The sequence below is a fragment of the Penicillium manginii genome (assembly GCF_028828005.1).
Source record: "Penicillium manginii strain IBT 31320 chromosome Unknown utg000005l:1.0-5665137.0:1.0-5668048.0, whole genome shotgun sequence".
Lineage (NCBI taxonomy): Eukaryota > Fungi > Ascomycota > Eurotiomycetes > Eurotiales > Aspergillaceae > Penicillium > Penicillium manginii.
The window spans coordinates 1,469,530-1,488,118 of record NW_026643106.1 but is presented as its reverse complement, the minus strand read 5'-3'; the positions used below and the strand labels follow the sequence as shown (position 1 = coordinate 1,488,118).

The 18,589-nt window shown below is 49.6% G+C and overlaps 7 protein-coding genes across 7 annotated transcripts; 5 read left to right on the top strand and 2 right to left on the bottom strand.

Annotated features, from left to right (window-relative positions):
• Positions 1 to 279: 279 nt before the first annotated feature.
• On the top strand, positions 280 to 2,735 carry N7533_006931 (uncharacterized protein; the record flags this gene model as incomplete). Its single annotated transcript, XM_057103581.1, has 6 exons — positions 280 to 363; positions 462 to 477; positions 576 to 1,099; positions 1,192 to 1,314; positions 1,379 to 1,773; positions 1,829 to 2,735. The coding sequence occupies 6 exons, from the start codon at positions 280 to 282 to the stop codon at positions 2,733 to 2,735; spliced, it is 2,049 nt and encodes a 682-aa protein (XP_056958538.1).
• Positions 2,736 to 3,234: 499 nt separating this feature from the next.
• On the top strand, positions 3,235 to 3,832 carry N7533_006930 (uncharacterized protein; the record flags this gene model as incomplete). The annotated part of the gene is made up of 2 exons (XM_057103580.1): positions 3,235 to 3,294; positions 3,365 to 3,832. The coding sequence occupies 2 exons, from the start codon at positions 3,235 to 3,237 to the stop codon at positions 3,830 to 3,832; spliced, it is 528 nt and encodes a 175-aa protein (XP_056958537.1).
• Positions 3,833 to 4,990: 1,158 nt separating this feature from the next.
• On the top strand, positions 4,991 to 5,633 carry N7533_006929 (oxidoreductase, short-chain dehydrogenase/reductase family; the record flags this gene model as incomplete). The annotated part of the gene is made up of 4 exons (XM_057103579.1): positions 4,991 to 5,049; positions 5,096 to 5,215; positions 5,272 to 5,472; positions 5,537 to 5,633. The coding sequence occupies 4 exons, from the start codon at positions 4,991 to 4,993 to the stop codon at positions 5,631 to 5,633; spliced, it is 477 nt and encodes a 158-aa protein (XP_056958536.1).
• Positions 5,634 to 6,380: 747 nt separating this feature from the next.
• Positions 6,381 to 6,863, bottom strand: N7533_006928 (DUF952 domain-containing protein; the record flags this gene model as incomplete). Its single annotated transcript, XM_057103578.1, has 2 exons — positions 6,381 to 6,497; positions 6,609 to 6,863. 2 exons carry the CDS (start codon positions 6,861 to 6,863, stop codon positions 6,381 to 6,383), a joined length of 372 nt encoding a protein of 123 aa, XP_056958535.1.
• Positions 6,864 to 8,091: 1,228 nt separating this feature from the next.
• N7533_006927 (putative Ras GTPase activating protein) lies at positions 8,092 to 13,353 on the top strand (the record flags this gene model as incomplete). Its single annotated transcript, XM_057103577.1, has 4 exons — positions 8,092 to 11,502; positions 11,588 to 12,074; positions 12,129 to 12,407; positions 12,464 to 13,353. 4 exons carry the CDS (start codon positions 8,092 to 8,094, stop codon positions 13,351 to 13,353), a joined length of 5,067 nt encoding a protein of 1,688 aa, XP_056958534.1.
• Positions 13,354 to 13,869: 516 nt separating this feature from the next.
• On the top strand, positions 13,870 to 15,773 carry N7533_006926 (ENTH domain-containing protein; the record flags this gene model as incomplete). Its single annotated transcript, XM_057103576.1, has 5 exons — positions 13,870 to 13,951; positions 14,045 to 14,076; positions 14,181 to 14,260; positions 14,326 to 14,407; positions 14,478 to 15,773. The coding sequence occupies 5 exons, from the start codon at positions 13,870 to 13,872 to the stop codon at positions 15,771 to 15,773; spliced, it is 1,572 nt and encodes a 523-aa protein (XP_056958533.1).
• Positions 15,774 to 16,969: 1,196 nt separating this feature from the next.
• N7533_006925 (adaptor protein NBP2) lies at positions 16,970 to 18,226 on the bottom strand (the record flags this gene model as incomplete). Its single annotated transcript, XM_057103575.1, has 1 exon — positions 16,970 to 18,226. The coding sequence occupies one exon, from the start codon at positions 18,224 to 18,226 to the stop codon at positions 16,970 to 16,972; it is 1,257 nt and encodes a 418-aa protein (XP_056958532.1).
• Positions 18,227 to 18,589: the final 363 nt, after the last annotated feature.

Sequence of the window (18,589 nt, the reverse complement as noted above, 5' to 3'; positions counted from 1 at the left end):
GATCCAAAAGTAGATTGGTCAGCTGAGAGAATAGCGACTTGGCTTTCAATAATTCTAAATTCTTGTATGGTTTTGGATTAGCGTTGTCGTAATGTCATCTAGTCGATCTGTAATTTTACTCCGACTCCGTAAGTCGGGTCTAAGTTCACCGAGACACATCCCCACAATCGCCTTCCCCACATTCTTCTTCTTCCTCCCACATCTTTCTCCCACTCTCCCACTCTCCCCCAATTCCAAACTCCCAACACCAGATACAACGTCTCTGTATCTATGGAGATCATGACTGAATCCCCCTCGGCTGGGGTCAAGAAATTGGCTTGTCGTGTATGTCAGAAGGGATTTACCAAGGCTGAACATCTTCGAGTGAGTATATCCCTATCCTTACTGCATCCCCACCATTTTTGAGGGGCAGCTCCCAACGCCAAGACATCTTTTTAACACCCGATGCTAACTCCTCTCAGAGACATGAGCGATGTCGTAAGTTCTATTGTAATCAGGGAAGAACTTTTATTCATCAAAACACATTCTCTTCCGCTAGCTCGGGTTGATCCCTCCGGCTGACCGGAATACTTTAGATACTGGGGCCAAACCATACGTTTGCAAGGAATGTCGTCGTCCCTTTGCCCGACAAGACGCTCTCACCCGCCATGAGAAACTACATCAGCGGGACTTGAGTGCCAAACATGCTCCGCCGTTAGCTTCAGTGCCTCCGTCTGCATCTCTAGACTCCATGGCCTCGTGGGATACTCGTAGTGCATCGACTGGAGCGCCAGCCTCGACGTCGGCTACTAGCCACTCGTGGGATGAAACACAGTCAGCCCAGGCCTCGAGCTTGCAAAATGTTGCTGCGGATCTGGACTTCGCTCTCATTTGGCCCGATTCCGAGAATCTATTCCAGAGCTTAATGTCCTCCGATACCACGGACCAATGGGAGATGCCTTTGGGAACACTACCATTCCCACCCGTCGTACAGGATATTAATACCATGAACTTCGGCTCACCTAGCTCGTTTGACGATCGGTCTTCCTCTGTGGGGACAATCCCATCCGGTGAAGGTCACCAAGCCGTGCGTGATGTGACGGAGATGATTACGAGCTCAGTAAGTTCATAACAAACCCCCTTATATTGATCAAAAACCACCCAATCAAGGCGGCCCATGTGCTTTACCAGTCCTAATATCTCCTTCGCCAGTCCTCAAGTATCACTGCTGCAGTTAAGGCCACTTCTATAACCTCAGTCTTTCTTGATGAGTGTCTCCACATGTTCTTTGTCCGATTTATTCCAACATTCCCCATCTTGCACCGTGCAACATTTGTATTCCGGGAATGTACCCATGCTTTGCTTCTGAATGCTATTGCTATCGGGTCGTTGTATCTAGGGTCCCAGTGATTCGGTCGCAAAGGGTGAGGCGTTGTGGAGACTAGCACATGCTGCCGTCGCGACTTCCTGGCAATCACTCATCACGCACCATGGCGCATACGATGCTTGCAAGGGGGTACAGCTCATGATCACTGCTTTGTTAGGTCAAATCTACGGGGCCCTGTCTAAAAATCGGGCAATCCGGACTACAAGTCAGGTCTTCCGTCCCCTCGGCTTTTTCTGGGCACGTCACTGTGGTATGTACGACAGCCAGCCATATTCAATGGAAAATCTGCCCTCGGTCGATGCTCCCCCTGCGGAGAAGGAACATCAGTGGCGGGTTTGGTCTGCACGGGAGATCCAACAGCGTGCCCTACTGGCGTACTACGTCCTCGATGGACTCGTTGCCCAGATGTCGGGTGACGGTGCCTCAGCTCACCATGTCTCTAACCCCCCTGGGCCTTCCCAGCAGCGAATCTGCTTTTGATGCCAGCACGCCGGACGAATGGCTATCACACATGCACTCGCAAAAGCTAGATCAATCCTCATTCAAAGTCATATTTCGTTCTCTCTTCCCGCCGGTCGGGAACTTCCGCCCTTTGGACTATCCATTTTCTGCCTTTGGACTTCGAGTTGTTCTCGAGGGCCTTCAGTCTTTGATATCTGACTGCGATGATCATGAGCTGGCTGTCGGTGTGCCTGGGCCCTCTGATGTAAGGAGAGCACTGGCTCAAGTCCATGAAACGATATCAATGAGCATCCATTTTTCAGCTGCTGAGCGACTAGAGCTTTTATTGCGTTGGCACACGGTTTGCCTGGACACCATGATCAATTCGACGGTTCTTTCCCGCTATGTGTGCTCTCGTTATGATATTCATCAGCATGTTTCCGGTGGGAGCCGGGATGTCCGAGCGAACTTTGACCTCATCAAATGGGTTAATAGTGAAGACGCCCGCCGTGCAGTACTTCACGCAATCGCCATTCAAGATATTGTTGAACAATTACCTCGTGGTCGTGCCCATGTGATCCACATGCCTAGCTCGCTGTTTGCAGCTGCAGCAGTGTATGTTGTCTTCTCACTTGCCGGTGCAGCGACCGTCCATCTTCCTCGAACAATTGTGTGGCAAGATGCTTTACTTTCACATTCCGATCTCAATATCGACCACGATGAAATGAGGCCCCCATCAGGCTCAGAAACTCGACGGTTTGTGGAATCGAAACAGGTGATTGCCCCTTCTCCAATCGGTGGGGCTGTTCGAAATCTTCTGTACGAGTTAAACTCGATGCAAAAACTCTTCCGCTGTCTCTCCTCACAGTGGGGAATTGCTCGTGATATGGAAGAAATAATTGCCAAGTGGATTCAGATTTGCCATTGAGGACGCTCTATGCTATATGAATTTATGCATGTATGTACATATCAAGATTGTGAATAGTTAGCGTGCGATTTTGTAAATATAACGACCGCAGGCGTTCAAGTTCAAGGAGATTTGAATTGAAACTTGAAGAATTTCCAATAAATGCTAGATATACCGGCTCGCTCCCTACGCCGGAGGGTGCCTGCCTGCCTGTCTTCTGACTCTTGCCGTCCCCAAGCATCCAACCAGCAATTCTCTTAGTCACACCCTGGTGTTTACCATTTCCCAACCCTTACTCTTTGTTGTCTTCAATCCCTCGAATTACGTACCACTTTTGCCCCAGGCACGTTGACCCGAGGATTATTCGGTCTACGCTTCACTCAACCTCACTTCGCCCAACCTCAATTCGCCCAACCTCACTTCACTCGACCTCTTCCGATTCCTTCTCCCGACCAACCCAACCACCTTCTCTACGCAAACCCTCAACCTTTTCTTGATTGATACCTCGAAGCTCTTCAACATGCGGGTGGATGACAAGCGGCTCATCTCCGCGCTTCTCGCGGCTCATAAAGGCATCAAGGTCAGTGTTCGTCGTGACCCCAGACAGAGAAAGTCAACCAAGACAATACCTGTTCTAATGTGATGTTTAGCTTGACTACAGCATGATCGCCAAGATGTATGGGGAGGGCGCAAACTACAACACAATGGAGCACAAGTTCCGTGTTTATCGCAAGGAGGCCGAGGTCCTCTATGCCGATGCCAGTCAGCGACTTGGTACGGATGCAGGCCCCTCGGCTGAGACCAGCCCTGAGAAAGCTTCTGGCGCTCAACTCACTGCCCAGAAAACTGGCAAATGTGCCAAGGCAGCTAAATCCCCACGTGGAAAAGCAGCCAAGGGATCTACCAAGAAGAAAGCTCTGAGAAGTCCCCAGGACAGCGATGAGGAGTCCCAGCCCCAGCGCAAAAAAGCCAAAGCCAATTCCAAGAAGAACCAGAAGTTGGTGGACGTGGAGAAAGCCGGCGCAAATGATGATTCTGACGCTGAAGCTATGCTGGATGCTCTGATGCAGTCATCTGGTGTCTACTCCGAGCTCGGGTTGGACATGGAGGATGTTTAAGGAGTGCATTCTGCAAATGGGAACACTTGGGGGGGGGGGATTCTGGGATGGGAATATCGGAGGTTCATCTTTTCAAAAGCTATGGCATATTTCCAATTATGGGTTGAATGAAATTTAAAAAATCGGGCACCTGGAGCGTCATTCATGGAGGGAGTGAAGGCGTGATTTTTTTTTCGGTATCTAACGTTTACATAGCCAGGGCCCTTGATTTTCACAACAAACATGATGTCTGTTCTACTGATCTCCTCAGCTGTAGAGCTAATGCTAATGTAGAGAGCGCCACAAATACTAAGAAAAGATTTCCGTGTTTCTTCAAGCCTCATGTCTATTTTTCCAAGTCGTTGTATTTACAAAGTCTCACGCTAACTATGCACATAGTAAAACTCCGCGGTACGATCCGCCGCCATAGCTCCACGCGTTTTTAAAAGAAAAAGAAAAACAGCCCTGGAGGAATCGGGGCATTCGAGATCGGTGTGGCTTGACTCTGTCAGTTGAAAATTGATTTACACACTTTTCCAGATATTTATATGCTTCCAACTCTATTACAAAGGTATACCGGTAGGGCCTGCGGTGTACAAATTTTCTAAACCGATAATGCAAAAATTTGAGCTTGAAGTATCTGTATTTATTTAGATTCGTGAATTCTAGCTACTTGTTCAGTCCGCCGCATTCATCGTTGTCGAGATCCAATTCCCTATTGACTAGCGTTCCAAATTTATCTTCAAGAGCTAGAATATTCTTGTTTGGAAGGTGGTTGAATTCGAATGCTAGAAATATCCCGGTCTCTCGGCACATTGACAACGGCCCCTAATGCGAATTTCATCCTATATCAGGATCACAAGATATCGACTGTCGCAGAATGCGCACATTATACCTGAGCAGTTTAAACTCCATCATCTAGTAAAATGCTCAAATTACGCGGATTTCCTGGCGGGCCATGTCGCCTTTTAATGCCGGTCGGACTAATACCGACGGTCTCGACAACATCATGACGACAATATGATACAAGCAAAGAAAGAAGTCCATTGTTATGTGTCTACTATACATGAAAATCTCATTTGAATATTTTCCCGTATCCCAGAAAGGTTTCTGGGCTTTTCTGTACCATAAAGTTTTTCACTCGAAGAGACAGTAACCGCCGTTGCAACGTCTTCTTCAATGGGTCATCATGGGACTTTCCAAGTTCTCAAGTCGGCGCAGATCCAAAATAAGCCAAGGTGAGTTTCAATTTGTCACTAGTATCGTGCAAACTAACTCTTGCAGTTTGGAAAGCAAAATGGCATCCTCCAGCGAATCTACGAAGCTTGAACATGGAGGCGCCTTTATCGAATATGCGGGCTCAATAAAGCTAAAGGATAAGAAAACTCTGGTCATTGGAGGGAAGTATGTGTAAACCCCATATGTAAAGGCTTCATTGCTGGATTAAAATGAGAGTTTAGTTCGGGTATCGGTCGAATGATTGCAGTTTTGATGGCCCGAGAGGGTGCATATATCAGTATCGTCTATTTACCCAAGGAGCAAGAGGATGCCGAGGCATCCCAAAAGATGATTGGGAAGGAAGGCGGGCAATGTCTCCTCCTACCGGGGGACCTAAGAGATCGCCATTTCTGTCATTCGGCAGTAGAAGGGCATGTTAAACGGTGCGTTTCCATTCTGCCCTTCTCGAGTACGGTAAATTGGTCTGATACTAATTTATCGACATAGGTTCGGCAAGCTCAACATGCTTGTGAATAATGCGTCACAACAGTATATTACCCAGGAGTTTACAGACATCGACTTGGATAGAACAGAGGACACCTAGGTATATTCAAGTGCAACATGATTCAGATGATTGCAATGGCAAAATTTGCTCTTGCTCATATGTCTCGCGGCGATTCGTATGTTGAAAGATTTCCGATTTTGTATCCTTGCTCACTAATCATTCATGGTAACATCAACACGTCTTCCGTTGTGACATTCCGGGGATCGGGTACTATGGTAGACTACTCTGCGACAAAGGGGGCAATAATTGGGTTCACGAAATCTCTAGCAAAATACATTATTCCGAAGGGAATTCGCGTCAATGCTGTGGCGTAAGTTGCGATCTCTAGAGCTCTTGGTGTTTTTTAATGATCAAACTAATTATGACACCTTCGAAAACACTCCAGGCGCTATATATAAGTCTATACAAGCCGATACACGTGATACTAGGTAGATGGAAGGCTGGCGTGGGGTGTTGGACTCGTTCAGCCAGGGGAGCCCAGCGAGGTTGCGACCAGCTTTGTATTTTTGGCCAGTGCCGATGCGTCACTATATTGTAAGTGTCAAACTCCGAGAAGATGTAAGTCGTACTTGAGGCTAATTTTCGTTTCTACGTGGATAGATGGCCAGGTGCTCCATTGCTACCCACTCGGGGACTGAAGTAGCGCGTGGTACACATTCTTAAATACGCGAAACATGCTCTTGGGTGCACGTGTCTCAGCGATCGCGCGTCCAGAGTCTGTGAATATGGAAAAGGTGTCTGTTAACCGGTAAAGAAATAATAGTGCAATTGATTAATATCCTAAAATCAGTACACAAGCCAGGGTTTGGCCCCGTTCAATGCTTTGTCCCATCCTCCGTCGTTCTGCCAGATAGCGATGCTTTCCACCTCGTCCTTTCCCAACTTCAGCCCGTTGTAAAGATGCTATATGAGAATCAGCAAGGGGGTTTTCTCTCTTTTTATCAACTTGCTACGTTTTACTAAAACAGGAGCCACTTACGGGAAACAACCCTCGCCCGGTCGAGGGCCACATACTTTACCGTCGGGAGACTCCCAGCGGATATCCGAGATCACTGTACCATACTCGATGCGTAGGATGTAGACAAGCGGCTCTTCTTTGAAAAACATGTTCAGCGTATTGGCGACTTGGTGTGCCATTGACAGGTGCACAAAGCCATCGTTCTGGTCCAGCTCACTAACGGGAAGCCGCTCAGGGAGGGGCTCCCGTATTGGGGAGGAGGAGGGAACGATCTTGTAGATATAGCGAGGCTGGGTATCTAGAGTAGCCATGACGAAAGTCGATGAGATGGAAGAAAGGTGGAGTAAGAGATGTAGGTGGGAAGTTTGGACAGATTCATGTCATTGTCGCGTTTGTTAGGCGGGGTTAAGCGGTCGGCTGGCACTGGCGCTGCACTCCGGTAGAGCGGGTCACTGACATCGACTCTGGCGTAGCATAGGTGTTTAAAAATATACCTTTCTGAGTAGGAAAACTGCTAGTTCCCAGGTGTTGAAATCATGTTAGTATCTTTATGTGTACTAGAAGTACTGGGCAGGCGGATCATGCAGAATACCCAGACCCAGCCCCAGGTGAGCGTGATATGTATATAGTAATACTACTAATAGTGCACAATCTTGGGCTCGGTGCCCAGGTGGGGAACCAGATCGGACCCATTCAAGTTGTCTCCATTTATTACTACTAGTAGTAAACTGGCAACGATCGGGATTACTACTATAGATCATGATCTCGGTAATGAGCCGACAGTCAAATTTGCGAAGTTATATCAGATATTCGGTGAAGCCCAATAATACTAGCTTAGTCGTGATTCCCTTAGGTGCTGCCAATGTGATGGTTGCACGGGACTACCGCTGCCCAAGATCTGCCGAATCGGATACCAGCAAAGGTTGTTAGAATTATTATAATATTGCACATTGAATCCATTTGGATGACTAGAGATACAAGCTTTGGGCTTCAATAATCAAAATCAAATTTCGGAAAATTGTCTGATTGTAAATTGGTCAGAATTGTTCAGTGAAACAATAAGACAATAAGATAATAAGCCATTCACGTGACCATCATCGAGGATCGCCGTGGCTCCATCACCTGATCGAACTAATCCAAATCGGGAGATTTGTTTTGGACCTGTCCGCTTTGGGCTGGGGAAATCCTGGTCGGACCTTCCCTGTTGCCGTGCCTTTCCCCCCCCACTGTCAACAGAGGAATTCCATCATCGGAGGGTCTCGCGGCTCGGCTTTCCGATTCTCTCTGGTGGACCACACTCAACACTTTCCCCTCCTTCTCCTTCAATCCCCCCTCCAGAGATCTCTTTCACCCATCTCACCTTACCAAAGCGCATTCGCGCTTGATCTCACATTCCGAGCGCCTTCATCCAGGAAAACAGGCTTTTGAAAATAACTGCATCGACAACCTCTTCAAAGCTGCCATTGAAGCAGGCATGCGGTCTTTCGATTCCTACGGTCCTCTTTCAGTTTTCGCATTCTCTTCGCGACGGTACTAGTTATGTCGGCTCAATTTCCATCGTTCAGACGCGCCCAGACGGATAATCCGGCACGACCAGCAAGCCCACTGCGACACACTGGCTCAACCGCGTCCACGAATTCATCTGCCTATTCCGTTGCGTCAAGCTCATTCGCGCCGAGCCGGACAAGCACGGTCTCCTCGACTGCATCAATACCGGGTAGCCTAGGCCATCATCGGGGCAAGAGTGAAGCTGGGCCCGTTACAATGAATTCGTCTGAAAAGGGAAACTTCTCAAATGCCGGGTCTACATATGAAAATATTCGCCGGTCTCTGCGGCCCCTCCAGCAGGCCCCTCAAACCTCCCCCTCTGCGAGCAAACCAATTGCGTATCGACATTCGCGCAGCAATACTCTCGACGAGCCTCAGTTCATGAAGGATCATCGACCAAGCACACCAGAATCCCATCATTTGAATCTCAAGGAAAATGAGTCACCTCGCTACAGAGCAGCAGCATTTGAACCACAAACGCCCCCACCTCGACCTTCATCACGTCATTGGTCGCCCACTCCGACACCGGGCTCATCTCGACCTTCATCGCCCCAAAAGACCTTGCCAAATAGTCCCCATCCACCTCCGCTGACCACCGCATTATCGACACCTGATCTCGAAACATTCCAGAAGTCCTCTACCCGCCACCTCAGAACTCTCTCCAAGATCGCGCAATCCGGCGAAAGCGATGATTTTCAATTCAACTCCGGAACAGCTTCTGTCGTGGGACTATCGGGGAGACGAAGACTAAAGCGTGCTGACTCAGTTGCTGGAAGGAGTGGCGCCATTTCTCCAGAGAAGCCCAAGACTTCTTCATGGGCAGCAGGGAACTGGATGGATGCGCAGCGTCAATTTATACAAGCCTACGAGTATCTCTGCCACATCGGTGAAGCTAAGCAATGGATCGAAGATGTTATTCAAAAGCAAATCCCGCCAATCGTTAATCTCGAGGAAGGATTGCGAGACGGCGTGACGCTCGCTGAGCTGGTGCAGGCCATGTATCCCGACACTAACCTGCGGATCTTCCGAAACCCGAAGCTTCAATACCGCCATTCCGACAACATCGCCCTCTTCTTTCGCTTCCTTGATGATATCGAACTACCCGAGCTGTTCAGATTTGAATTGATCGATTTGTACGAGAAGAAGAACATACCAAAGGTCATTCATTGTATTCACGCTTTGTCGTGGCTGCTGTTCAAGAATGGCATGCTGGACTTCCGCATGGGCAATCTGGTTGGACAGCTTGAGTTTGAGCATCATGAACTTGAAAAAACACAAAAGGGTCTTGATAAGGCAGGTATTAGTATGCCCAGCTTTGCTGGTATGGCCGCAAACTTCGGTGCTGAGCCGGAGCCGGAGCCGGAACCGGAACCAGAGCCCGCGGAGTCAGAGGAAGAGCGGATTGATCGTGAACTTCATGAAAGTGAAGGTGCGATAGTCGAGTTCCAGTCTCAGATAAGAGGCGCAATGGTGCGCTTGAAGCTTGGCAACACGATGAATGATCTTTGGGACTTTGAGCCCCTCTTGATTGAATTACAGTCCCGGCTGCGTGGAGATTGGGCGCGACAGATTAGTCAATATCGACTTGACATGCGTCGGTTTGCAGTTCAGCTTCAATCAATTAGCCGCGGTTTTCTTGTTCGTCACCGCCAGCAAGGGGAGAACCAATGGCGGAAGGCCCAAGAGCAGCAGGTTCTGCAGCTGCAAAGCTTGATTCGCGCGTCCAAAGTGCGGGCTGAAACTAATCTGCTTCAGACTCGTATCCGACGTGAAGAGTCTGGAATCAAGAATTTCCAAGCCGCGATTCGGGCTGCACTACAACGAAAGGCCCTGGCCGACCAGTATGAACAAACTCATCACGCCGAACACGATGTTACGACCCTCCAAGCTGCCATCCGTGGCGCTATGCAGCGAAAACGAAACAATGCACAATCTCAAGAAGTCAAGCAGACCAGTACAGCTGTCAGATCACTGCAGGCAGTGATTCGCGGTCAATTTGCCCGCCAGCACCTGTCACAAATCAAGTCTTCTCTCCAGCATGAGACGGCAAAGATCACAGAGCTTCAAGCGGCTGTAAGAGCCATGAAGACAAGACACCACCAGTCACAGCTTCTGCAGAATCTTTCAAAGACGGCGAGCTGTTGTACAGAGCTTCAGGCTCTGATCCGAGGAGCCGCCGCGAGAAGGAGCCACGAAGCCCTTACTACGAAGCTCATGCAGCATGCTTTGTCAGCCACTGATTTACAGGCCCAGATTAGGGGTAATGCGTTAAGGCAGTCCTTAGAAGACCAGCAAGCCGCTTTAATCAAGGAAGAACCAGTCATCCTAGAGCTCCAGTCTCGAGCACGAGCGGTGATTGAGCGTAGGCGCCTGAAGGCTGAACGCGAAGCTCTTCGGAGACAAGAGCCCCTCCTTGTGAACCTCCAAGCACTTGCTCGCGCGGCTATACTCCGAATTGAAGTTGGCAATATTCTTACACGACTAGAAGAACGCGAAGAAGAAATTGAGGAGCTTCAGGCGCTGGCAAGAGCGATGATGGTTCGTGTTCAAGTCGGAAACATGCTAGCGGACCTTGAGGACCGAGAAGAAATCATCGTCGATTTTCAATCTCGCATTCGGGGAATGATAATTCGGAATCGGTTCCAGGAGAGACGACGCCACTACAATGAGAACATGGAGAAAGTCATCAAGGCTCAGAGTGTTATCAGAGGTCGTATTCAGGGTCAGGCTTACAAGAGCCTGACAAGCGGCAAAAACCCTCCTGTGGGAACAGTCAAAGGTTTCGTGCATCTGCTTAATGACAGTGACTTTGACTTTGATGAGGAGATTGAATTCGAACGACTGAGAAAGGTGGTGGTTCAACAGGTGCGACAGAATGAGATGGCAGAGCAATATATCAGTCAACTGGATATCAAGATTGCACTGCTGGTCAAAAATAAAATCACGCTTGATGAAGTCGTGAAGCACCAGAAACATTTCGGCGGCCACATCGGAAACCTTCTATCCAACACCGAAATTTCCTCCAAAGACCCCTACGACCTCAAGGCTTTGAACAAGACATCCAGGAAAAAATTGGATCAATACCAGGTCTTCTTCTTCCTTCTCCAAACACAGTCGCAGTATTTGGCTCGACTTTTCCGTCGACTTCGTGAGATCAATACATCGGACAAGGAATACGAAAGAGTCCGGCACTTGATGATGGGTCTCTTTGGCTACTCCCAGAAGCGCCGTGAGGAGTATTACCTTCTCAAGTTACTTTCTCGATCGGCCAAGGAAGATATTGAGAAGTTTACCGCCCTTCCAGAATATATGCGCTCGACTCCCTTCTGGAATAAGCTCTTCGGTTCATACGCAAAGTCCCCTCGAGACCGCAAGTTTATGCGCGATGTTCTGGGACCCGTTGTACGGGAATCTGTCATCGAAAATCCAGAGCTCGATCTCGAGAGCGACCCAATCCAGATATATCGCTCATCAATCAACAATGAAGAGCTTCGCACAGGACAGCGTAGCAGACGAGAGCCAAATCTCCCCCCGCGAGGAAGCTATTCGAGATCCCGAGACCCGAGAGACATTCATTCAACATTTGCAGGACCTCCGAGACATCGCCGATCAATTCTTCGCTGCATTCGAAGACTTTCTATACCACATGCCTTTTGGTATCAGATACCTTGCCCAGCAAATGTATGAAAATCTTCTTGCGCGGTTCCCCAATGAGGATCCTGGATTCATTCTTCAAACCGTTGGGCACTGGGTGTGGAAGAACTATTTTCAGCCTGCGGTGCTTGAACCTGAGAAGTACAGTGTGGTTGATCGGGGTCTGACACAAGAGCAAAAGAGGAATTTGAGCGAGATATCCAAGGTGGTTGCCCAGGTTGCCTCGGGAAGACTCTTTGGAGCCGAGAACGTCTATCTACAACCACTCAACTCCTATATTGGCGAGTCAATACAAAGACTTGGTCAGATCTGGGGTCAGAGTAAGTTGCCGCTATTCCCGCTACCCAGGTTTCTTTTTAGCTAACTGAAGACAGTGGTTTCCGTCCAGGATGCCGAGTCATACTTTGACATCGACGAGTTCAACGACCTTTACGCCAAGGCCAAGCCTACCCTGTATATCAAGATGTCTGATATTTTCTCGATCCACCAGCTTGTAGCCTCGGAGATCGACCCCATCTGCCCACATCCTGACGACATCCTCAAACAACTCATTCGCGACCTCGGTAATGTTAAGAGCAACGAAAATGAGCTGATGGGCGTGAGCACCACTGAGATAAATCTCACCCTCAACCCTAAACTAGCCCAGGTTGAAGGTAGGAACACCAACCAGCTGACCTTACCTGCATCACTTTGCTAACTCTCATCGCAGACCCGGAAGCAAATATAAAGGCATTGTTCATGGAGACAAAACGATGTATTTTGTACATTATTCGGGTCCAGACTGGCGCCAACCTGATGGATATCATGCTCAAACAACCAAGCCCGGAGGACGAAGAACGATGGCACGCCCTCGTACGGGACGAAATCAACACGAATAATCCTCGCCGGGGTGCCTATTCCGAGGCAAGTGCATTGATCGACATCGGGTCAATGGGTTATTCCGAGCTCAAGGGCACCGCTCTTGAAAACATCCTTCGCCTCGAGCAGGCTGGCAAGATCAGTCGGCACAATCACTACCAGGACCTTCTCAACGCCATCGCAATCGACATTCGCACAAAACACCGCCGGCGAGTGCAACGAGAGCGTGAGCTAGAAGGGGCGCGCTTAACATCCACGCGTCTTAGTGATCAGGCAGTCTACCTTGATCAGCAGCTCAAAACCTACAACGACTACATTGAACAAGCGATGATCACATTGCAAAACAAAAAAGGAAAGAAGCGATTCTTGATGCCGTTCACCAAACAATGGGATCATCAGCGAGAGTTGCAGAAATCCGGCAAGGTGTTCAAGTTCGGATCATACAAGTATTCAGCTCGCACGCTGGCGGATCGAGGTGTTCTTGTTTTGTGGAAGGGTTACAACGAACGGCAATATGATCGAGTGGACTTGACGATCTCCAGTAACGAAGTAGGAGTGTTCACTATTGACGGGAGCAGTGGAAATATGATGGTACCGGGTGCCAATGCTCAAGTCCCACTGGATGACCTGCTGCAGGCACAGTTCAATAACACCCAGTTCATGGACTTCTTCGACGGACAGATGCGGGTCAATGTCAACCTCTTCTTGCACTTGATCATGAAGAAGTTCTATAATGAATGAAGATCAGGTCCAAGTTATGAAGTATGAACCGGGTGGGTATTTTTAGTAACGTTCTTCTTTTTTTTTCTTTTCACCTTCATGTTTCTTTTCTCTTGTTACAGATACCTAGGTGTCCCATCCCATTTCTCTGGACTTCATAGCGATAGCGTCTCGGTTTTGCGAGCACCCGAATGACATGTATACAATATGAGTAATCTGACTATTTCCTCTGTAATTTTTATTGGAATCCTCTCTGACGACGAGGCGGCCAACAAATGCTGTCCCAAGACGTTGAAGTATACATCAGGGGTTGACCACGTGACCGCTGTTGGATGGCGCGTGGAATCGGCCAGCTGGAGACCGGCTCCGGGGACCATCTCCCCCTCCAACCTCACGACCCCAACACTCAATCTTGGCGGGCGTGGATCGCTTCTGACTTTCTAGATATCAATTCCCCGACAGGCTCCATTGCCTTCACCCAGCGATTCTTCGGTTTTCCCTTGCGCCTGAGCCCCGGCTGGCAAGTCACCCCTCGTCATGGACATGAACAGCATCAAAGACCAGGTCAGCAACCTTACGTTGTATGACCTGAAAGCCGGTGTTCGCAAGGTGCAAAATGGTACGTCAATATACTTTCAACTCCTGCCCAAGCAATTGAAAGCCCCTGTCTGTCTCATATCCCCGATAAATTGCGCTGACCGCTCCGTCATAGCCGTCATGAACTATACCGAGATGGAATCCAAGGTTCGTACGATCACCAACCCCTCTGCGCATCAGCACTTTCGTCCAAAAAACCAATAAATCGATGCCTTCTCTCCATTGAACAGTGACTTATTCATGCCGATCAGGTCCGAGAAGCTACAAACAACGAGCCATGGGGTGCTTCGACAACGTTGATGCAAGATATTGCCAATGGAACTAACAGCTAGTCAGTCGCGCCTATTTCGCCACTATTTCTCATACCATGGTGTATATGCTGATGTTTATCCCTAGTCAATTGCTTAACGAAATCATGCCTCTGATTTACAAACGTTTCACCGATAAAGCCGCTGAGGAATGGCGGCAAATTTACAAGGTTCGAGCACAACCGCGATGTCATGAACATACACTCGAGAACATATAGCTAACTAGTTTGCGACCTCTAGAGTCTCCAGCTTCTCGAATTCCTTATCAAGAATGGATCGGAACGGGTGGTCGACGACGCGAGATCCCACATGTCCCTCCTGCGGATGCTGCGGCAGTTTCACTATATCGATATGAATGGAAAGGACCAGGGAATCAATGTGCGCAACCGCTCTTCCGAGCTGGTCAAGTTGCTGGGCGACGTTGACCAGATCCGGACCGAGCGCAAGAAGGCGCGCAGCAACCGGAACAAGTTCAGCGGATTCGAGGGTGGTATGAATGTCAGTGGAATGAATAGCGCTAGCTCCGGTCGCTATGGTGGATTTGGAAGTGACAGCGGCATGGGATACGGCGGTTACAGCGGAGGCGTCTACGGCGATGGTGGAGGTTTCGGCGGCGCATCCGGTGGTGGTGACTTCCAAGAGCCCAGCAGCGGTAGTGCCCGACGAGGTAATCGATTTGAGGAGTACGATGAATATGATGAAGGGGACGTCAGTCCACCACGCCGTGAAGCCCCGCCTGCAGCGAAGCGGGAGCCCAAGAAGCCCGAGCCGGCACCTGTGGCTGACCTGTTCGACTTCGGTGACGATGAGCCTGTGGCCCCTGCTGCGCCCGCTTCGAATGCGGCTGGCAAGCAGCCTGCTGGCAGCGGGTTGAACATGCTGGACTCGGCGCCTGTCGATGATGATGACTTCGACGACTTCCAGTCCGCAACACCAGCCCCTGTGCAAACCTCGAACCAATTCGGAATCGCGCCCCCTGCTTCCACCGGCAGCACAACCTTCAACACTCAATTCGTCGCACCCAAACCAGTGTCTGCCTCGCAGGGCGCCAACATCAATGGCTTAGTCGGCTTCACAACTCCCACTTCTACCGGTGGCTCTTTCGCCTCCCCTCCCCCGCAGGCCATGGCTGGCCAGCAAAAGGCCATGGCCGCGAAGCCAACAGGTTTCCAAGCTGCTACCCCCAACTACTTCACTTCTGTTGCGACGGGTTCTTCGCAGTCATTTGCCTCGCAGGTAACTCCATCCATCTCCTCAGGTGTGACTCCCTCGGCTGCCAGCAACAAGCCCGCAGCCAGCACCGCCTCCAAACCCTCCGGTGACGCCTTCGGTTCTCTTTGGTCCACCGCCAGCGCCAGCGCTGGTATCGCCAAGTCCAACGCCGGTGCCAACAAGGGGCCCAACCTGGCCAGTATGGCCAAAGAGAAGGCTAGTGCTGGCATTTGGGGAGCTCCGGCCTCCAACTCCGCCTCCCCTGCACCTTCGCAGCCCCAGAAAAAGCAGGGCGGCTCTGCATTCGATGATCTGCTTGGTTGATTTTACTCGGCCATCTTGGCATTTCTCATACTCCCCATTTGTCTCTTAACGGAGTATATCGATTTCATAATTTTGAATTCCATTGTCTCTACGTTGCCCCCTCTTTGTATTGCGGCTTCGCATTCCTCCATCTGTGCTTAGGTTCATCTCTGCCGTTGCTTTATCGGGCTATCTTCCGCCCTCGCAGAGCACCTTAGTTCTGAAAACCTCCTCCGTATCTTTCCCGCAAAAAGAGAATGTTGATTTGTTAGTAAATGGTACCTAGCTTACGTATAGTGCAGCCTTCCCGACGTCCTGAAGTGAAATATCGGTTCTTACGTTCCCTCTCATAGCTAGTTGGTGTCTAAAAAGACTGGCTATGTAACAAATAGAAACTACCTGTTTAATGTAACTTTGTGCTTCGAGCCTACCTGTTGCAGGGCAAGGCAAGCCTGCTAATTTGAAACCCGCATTGACGCTTGGGGACGCTTGTCAAGGCAGGCCACGGGAAATTGAAGGAATGTGAATGTCCGCTTAGTCTAAAAGAGGATGAAAAGATCTGGAAATAGTTAAATAGGAATTACGCTGATGCTAATTGATGCGAAACAACGCCTATGCTGAAGAAAGCTAGATACAAGAAGGGGGTGTCGAAGAGGGAGTAGGCAGTTGTAAACAAAACACGACAGTTGGGGGAGGGAATGGGGTGGAGAACTAAAAGACAAAGATAGTAGGTATTGATCCTTTTTCTCTTTGGGCCTTGTTCTCGGTCAGGGTTATATTGGATATAATGGCAATTCGTGGATGGGATATCAAGCGTATCAATGTGAGGTTCATTCATTCAGCGATGAATTGGAAGGTTTTGTGGAGGAGAGGGAGGAGGAGAATTGGACCGAAAAAGTGACCAGTTACGGTATTGAGAGCGAAAGGGTTCAAGACTCATTTCTCCCACGCGGTCATGGGTGCATGGAGTGAACGCTATGCCTTCTTATGGCTTGCGTTTTCATCAATAAGATGTAATGCGGGATGGTGACAAGGCAATGGATCTTCTTGCAAGGTGCCTTGGTCCAACATGTCGATGAGAGTGAGAATCCTAGCAAAGACTCATACTCAATCCGAATGTAGCTCCTATAAGACCATGATGAAAATGGCCATGTAGATGTTCGATGGCCCAAGCTCCTGGCTAAGTGGAGACATAGGTGAGAACTGACCAGGAGTTTTCAGGTCTTTGCCAGCATGCTGGAACGGTTGCCCCCACTCGATGTCTTAGATCCTGGAACAGCAACAGAATCGGGTTTATCGACGGAAATCGTCACATGGGAGTTGCCATTTGTACCGGAGTTATCATTCTGTGTAGGAGTAGAGTGGCCAGTGTTGACAGGGGTGGAATCATGACTGTCTTCACTTGTATCCATGCTGAGAGTTGCACTAGTGTCCGAAATATCTGGACCAGGCTCCCCATTCAAAGAAGTCAAGCCCCCTTCGATGTCACGAAGCAGACGTACAAATTCTTCTGGTACAAGTCCATTCTCTCCGGTCTTTGGGTCTTCTGCAACGAGCCAGCCTTGGCCGTGTCGGTATGAAACGTAGATCACCTGGCCCTCCGTGAGGGGAAGCTCATTCTCATGCTCGCGCGTGAAATCGAAAAGCGCAACCGCTTTGCCGTGCATTTCTTCATCTGGGCAGCCAACGGCAAATTGGTAATCATTCGAATACCGGTTAACGCCAGTATTGCCATCCTCGTGTGTGAATCCGGTTTCAGGTAAATATCCTTGCTGACCACCGGAATGGTACGAATGCCGTCCTTGACTAGCAGGGTATGTAATATATTCTCCGCCAGGTCCGTTTTCCATTGCATCACTGTTGTTCACATAAAACGTTTCACTGCCATCGGCATTTCTACCAACGTAGGTGCCGCGATCTAGTTCATTCGCAGTGATTTGTTCGTCGCCCTTTGAGTCGATACTGGTGGACTTTTGACGCTGACGCGAGGTGGTCACGACCGGACTGTGAAGGTCTTCATCCTCGCTGTATGGGGGCCCATCGCCGAATGACATGGCCGGAAGTTGCTGTTGTTGGCCCTGACCCTGACCTTGACCCTGGTTGTTCTCTGTGCTCCACGGGCCCGAAGACCATGGACCTCTTGACGTGTCCCATGAAGTTGGGGGGTCTGACAAGCGACGGTATTCGCTGGCAGGCGTCGAGACACCCGAAGCGTGAGGAGGAGGTCCATAATGTAGCGGGTGGATAGGCGGGTAGGCAAAGTCTCGCACCAGGGCGTATGGAAGACTGGTATGGAAGATGGGGAACACGTGGGAGCCTGGGCGTGAGCGGTTCTGGGATGTGAAGGAGAGATTCGAGTAAGTCGACAACCGATCCTTCGCACTTGGCGACGGTTTTACTGCTTCATTGGTGAGAATGGGTGGGAGGACTTGGAGGTTGCTCCCAGAGGAGTTGGCAGGCGCCGGGGATGACATCGCGCGACAGCCAATGTCCAAGGAGGACGAGGTGGATATATGAGGAGAGATCGGTTCAAGGCTAACAAGGGATGCGTGGGGTGTTCATCGGTCGCGCTTGAACTCTATTTTTGCATTGCGATTGAAGGCGCACCAACCTTGTCTCACTTTGCGATTGTAGATGTAGCGATGGTAAGCGAAGGGTCGATTCAACCGCGGATGGATATCGTAGCAGAGTGAAATCGAGATGATTTCTCTATTAATATCGGATCGCGGTTTCGGCAGGTTTCGAGTTGTCTGTATCAGGGGATCCAATGGGATGTGGGTGAGATCCCCCAGTGTGGGAGAGGGTTTCGGGAATCGGCAAACTCGCGAGGAGGGGAA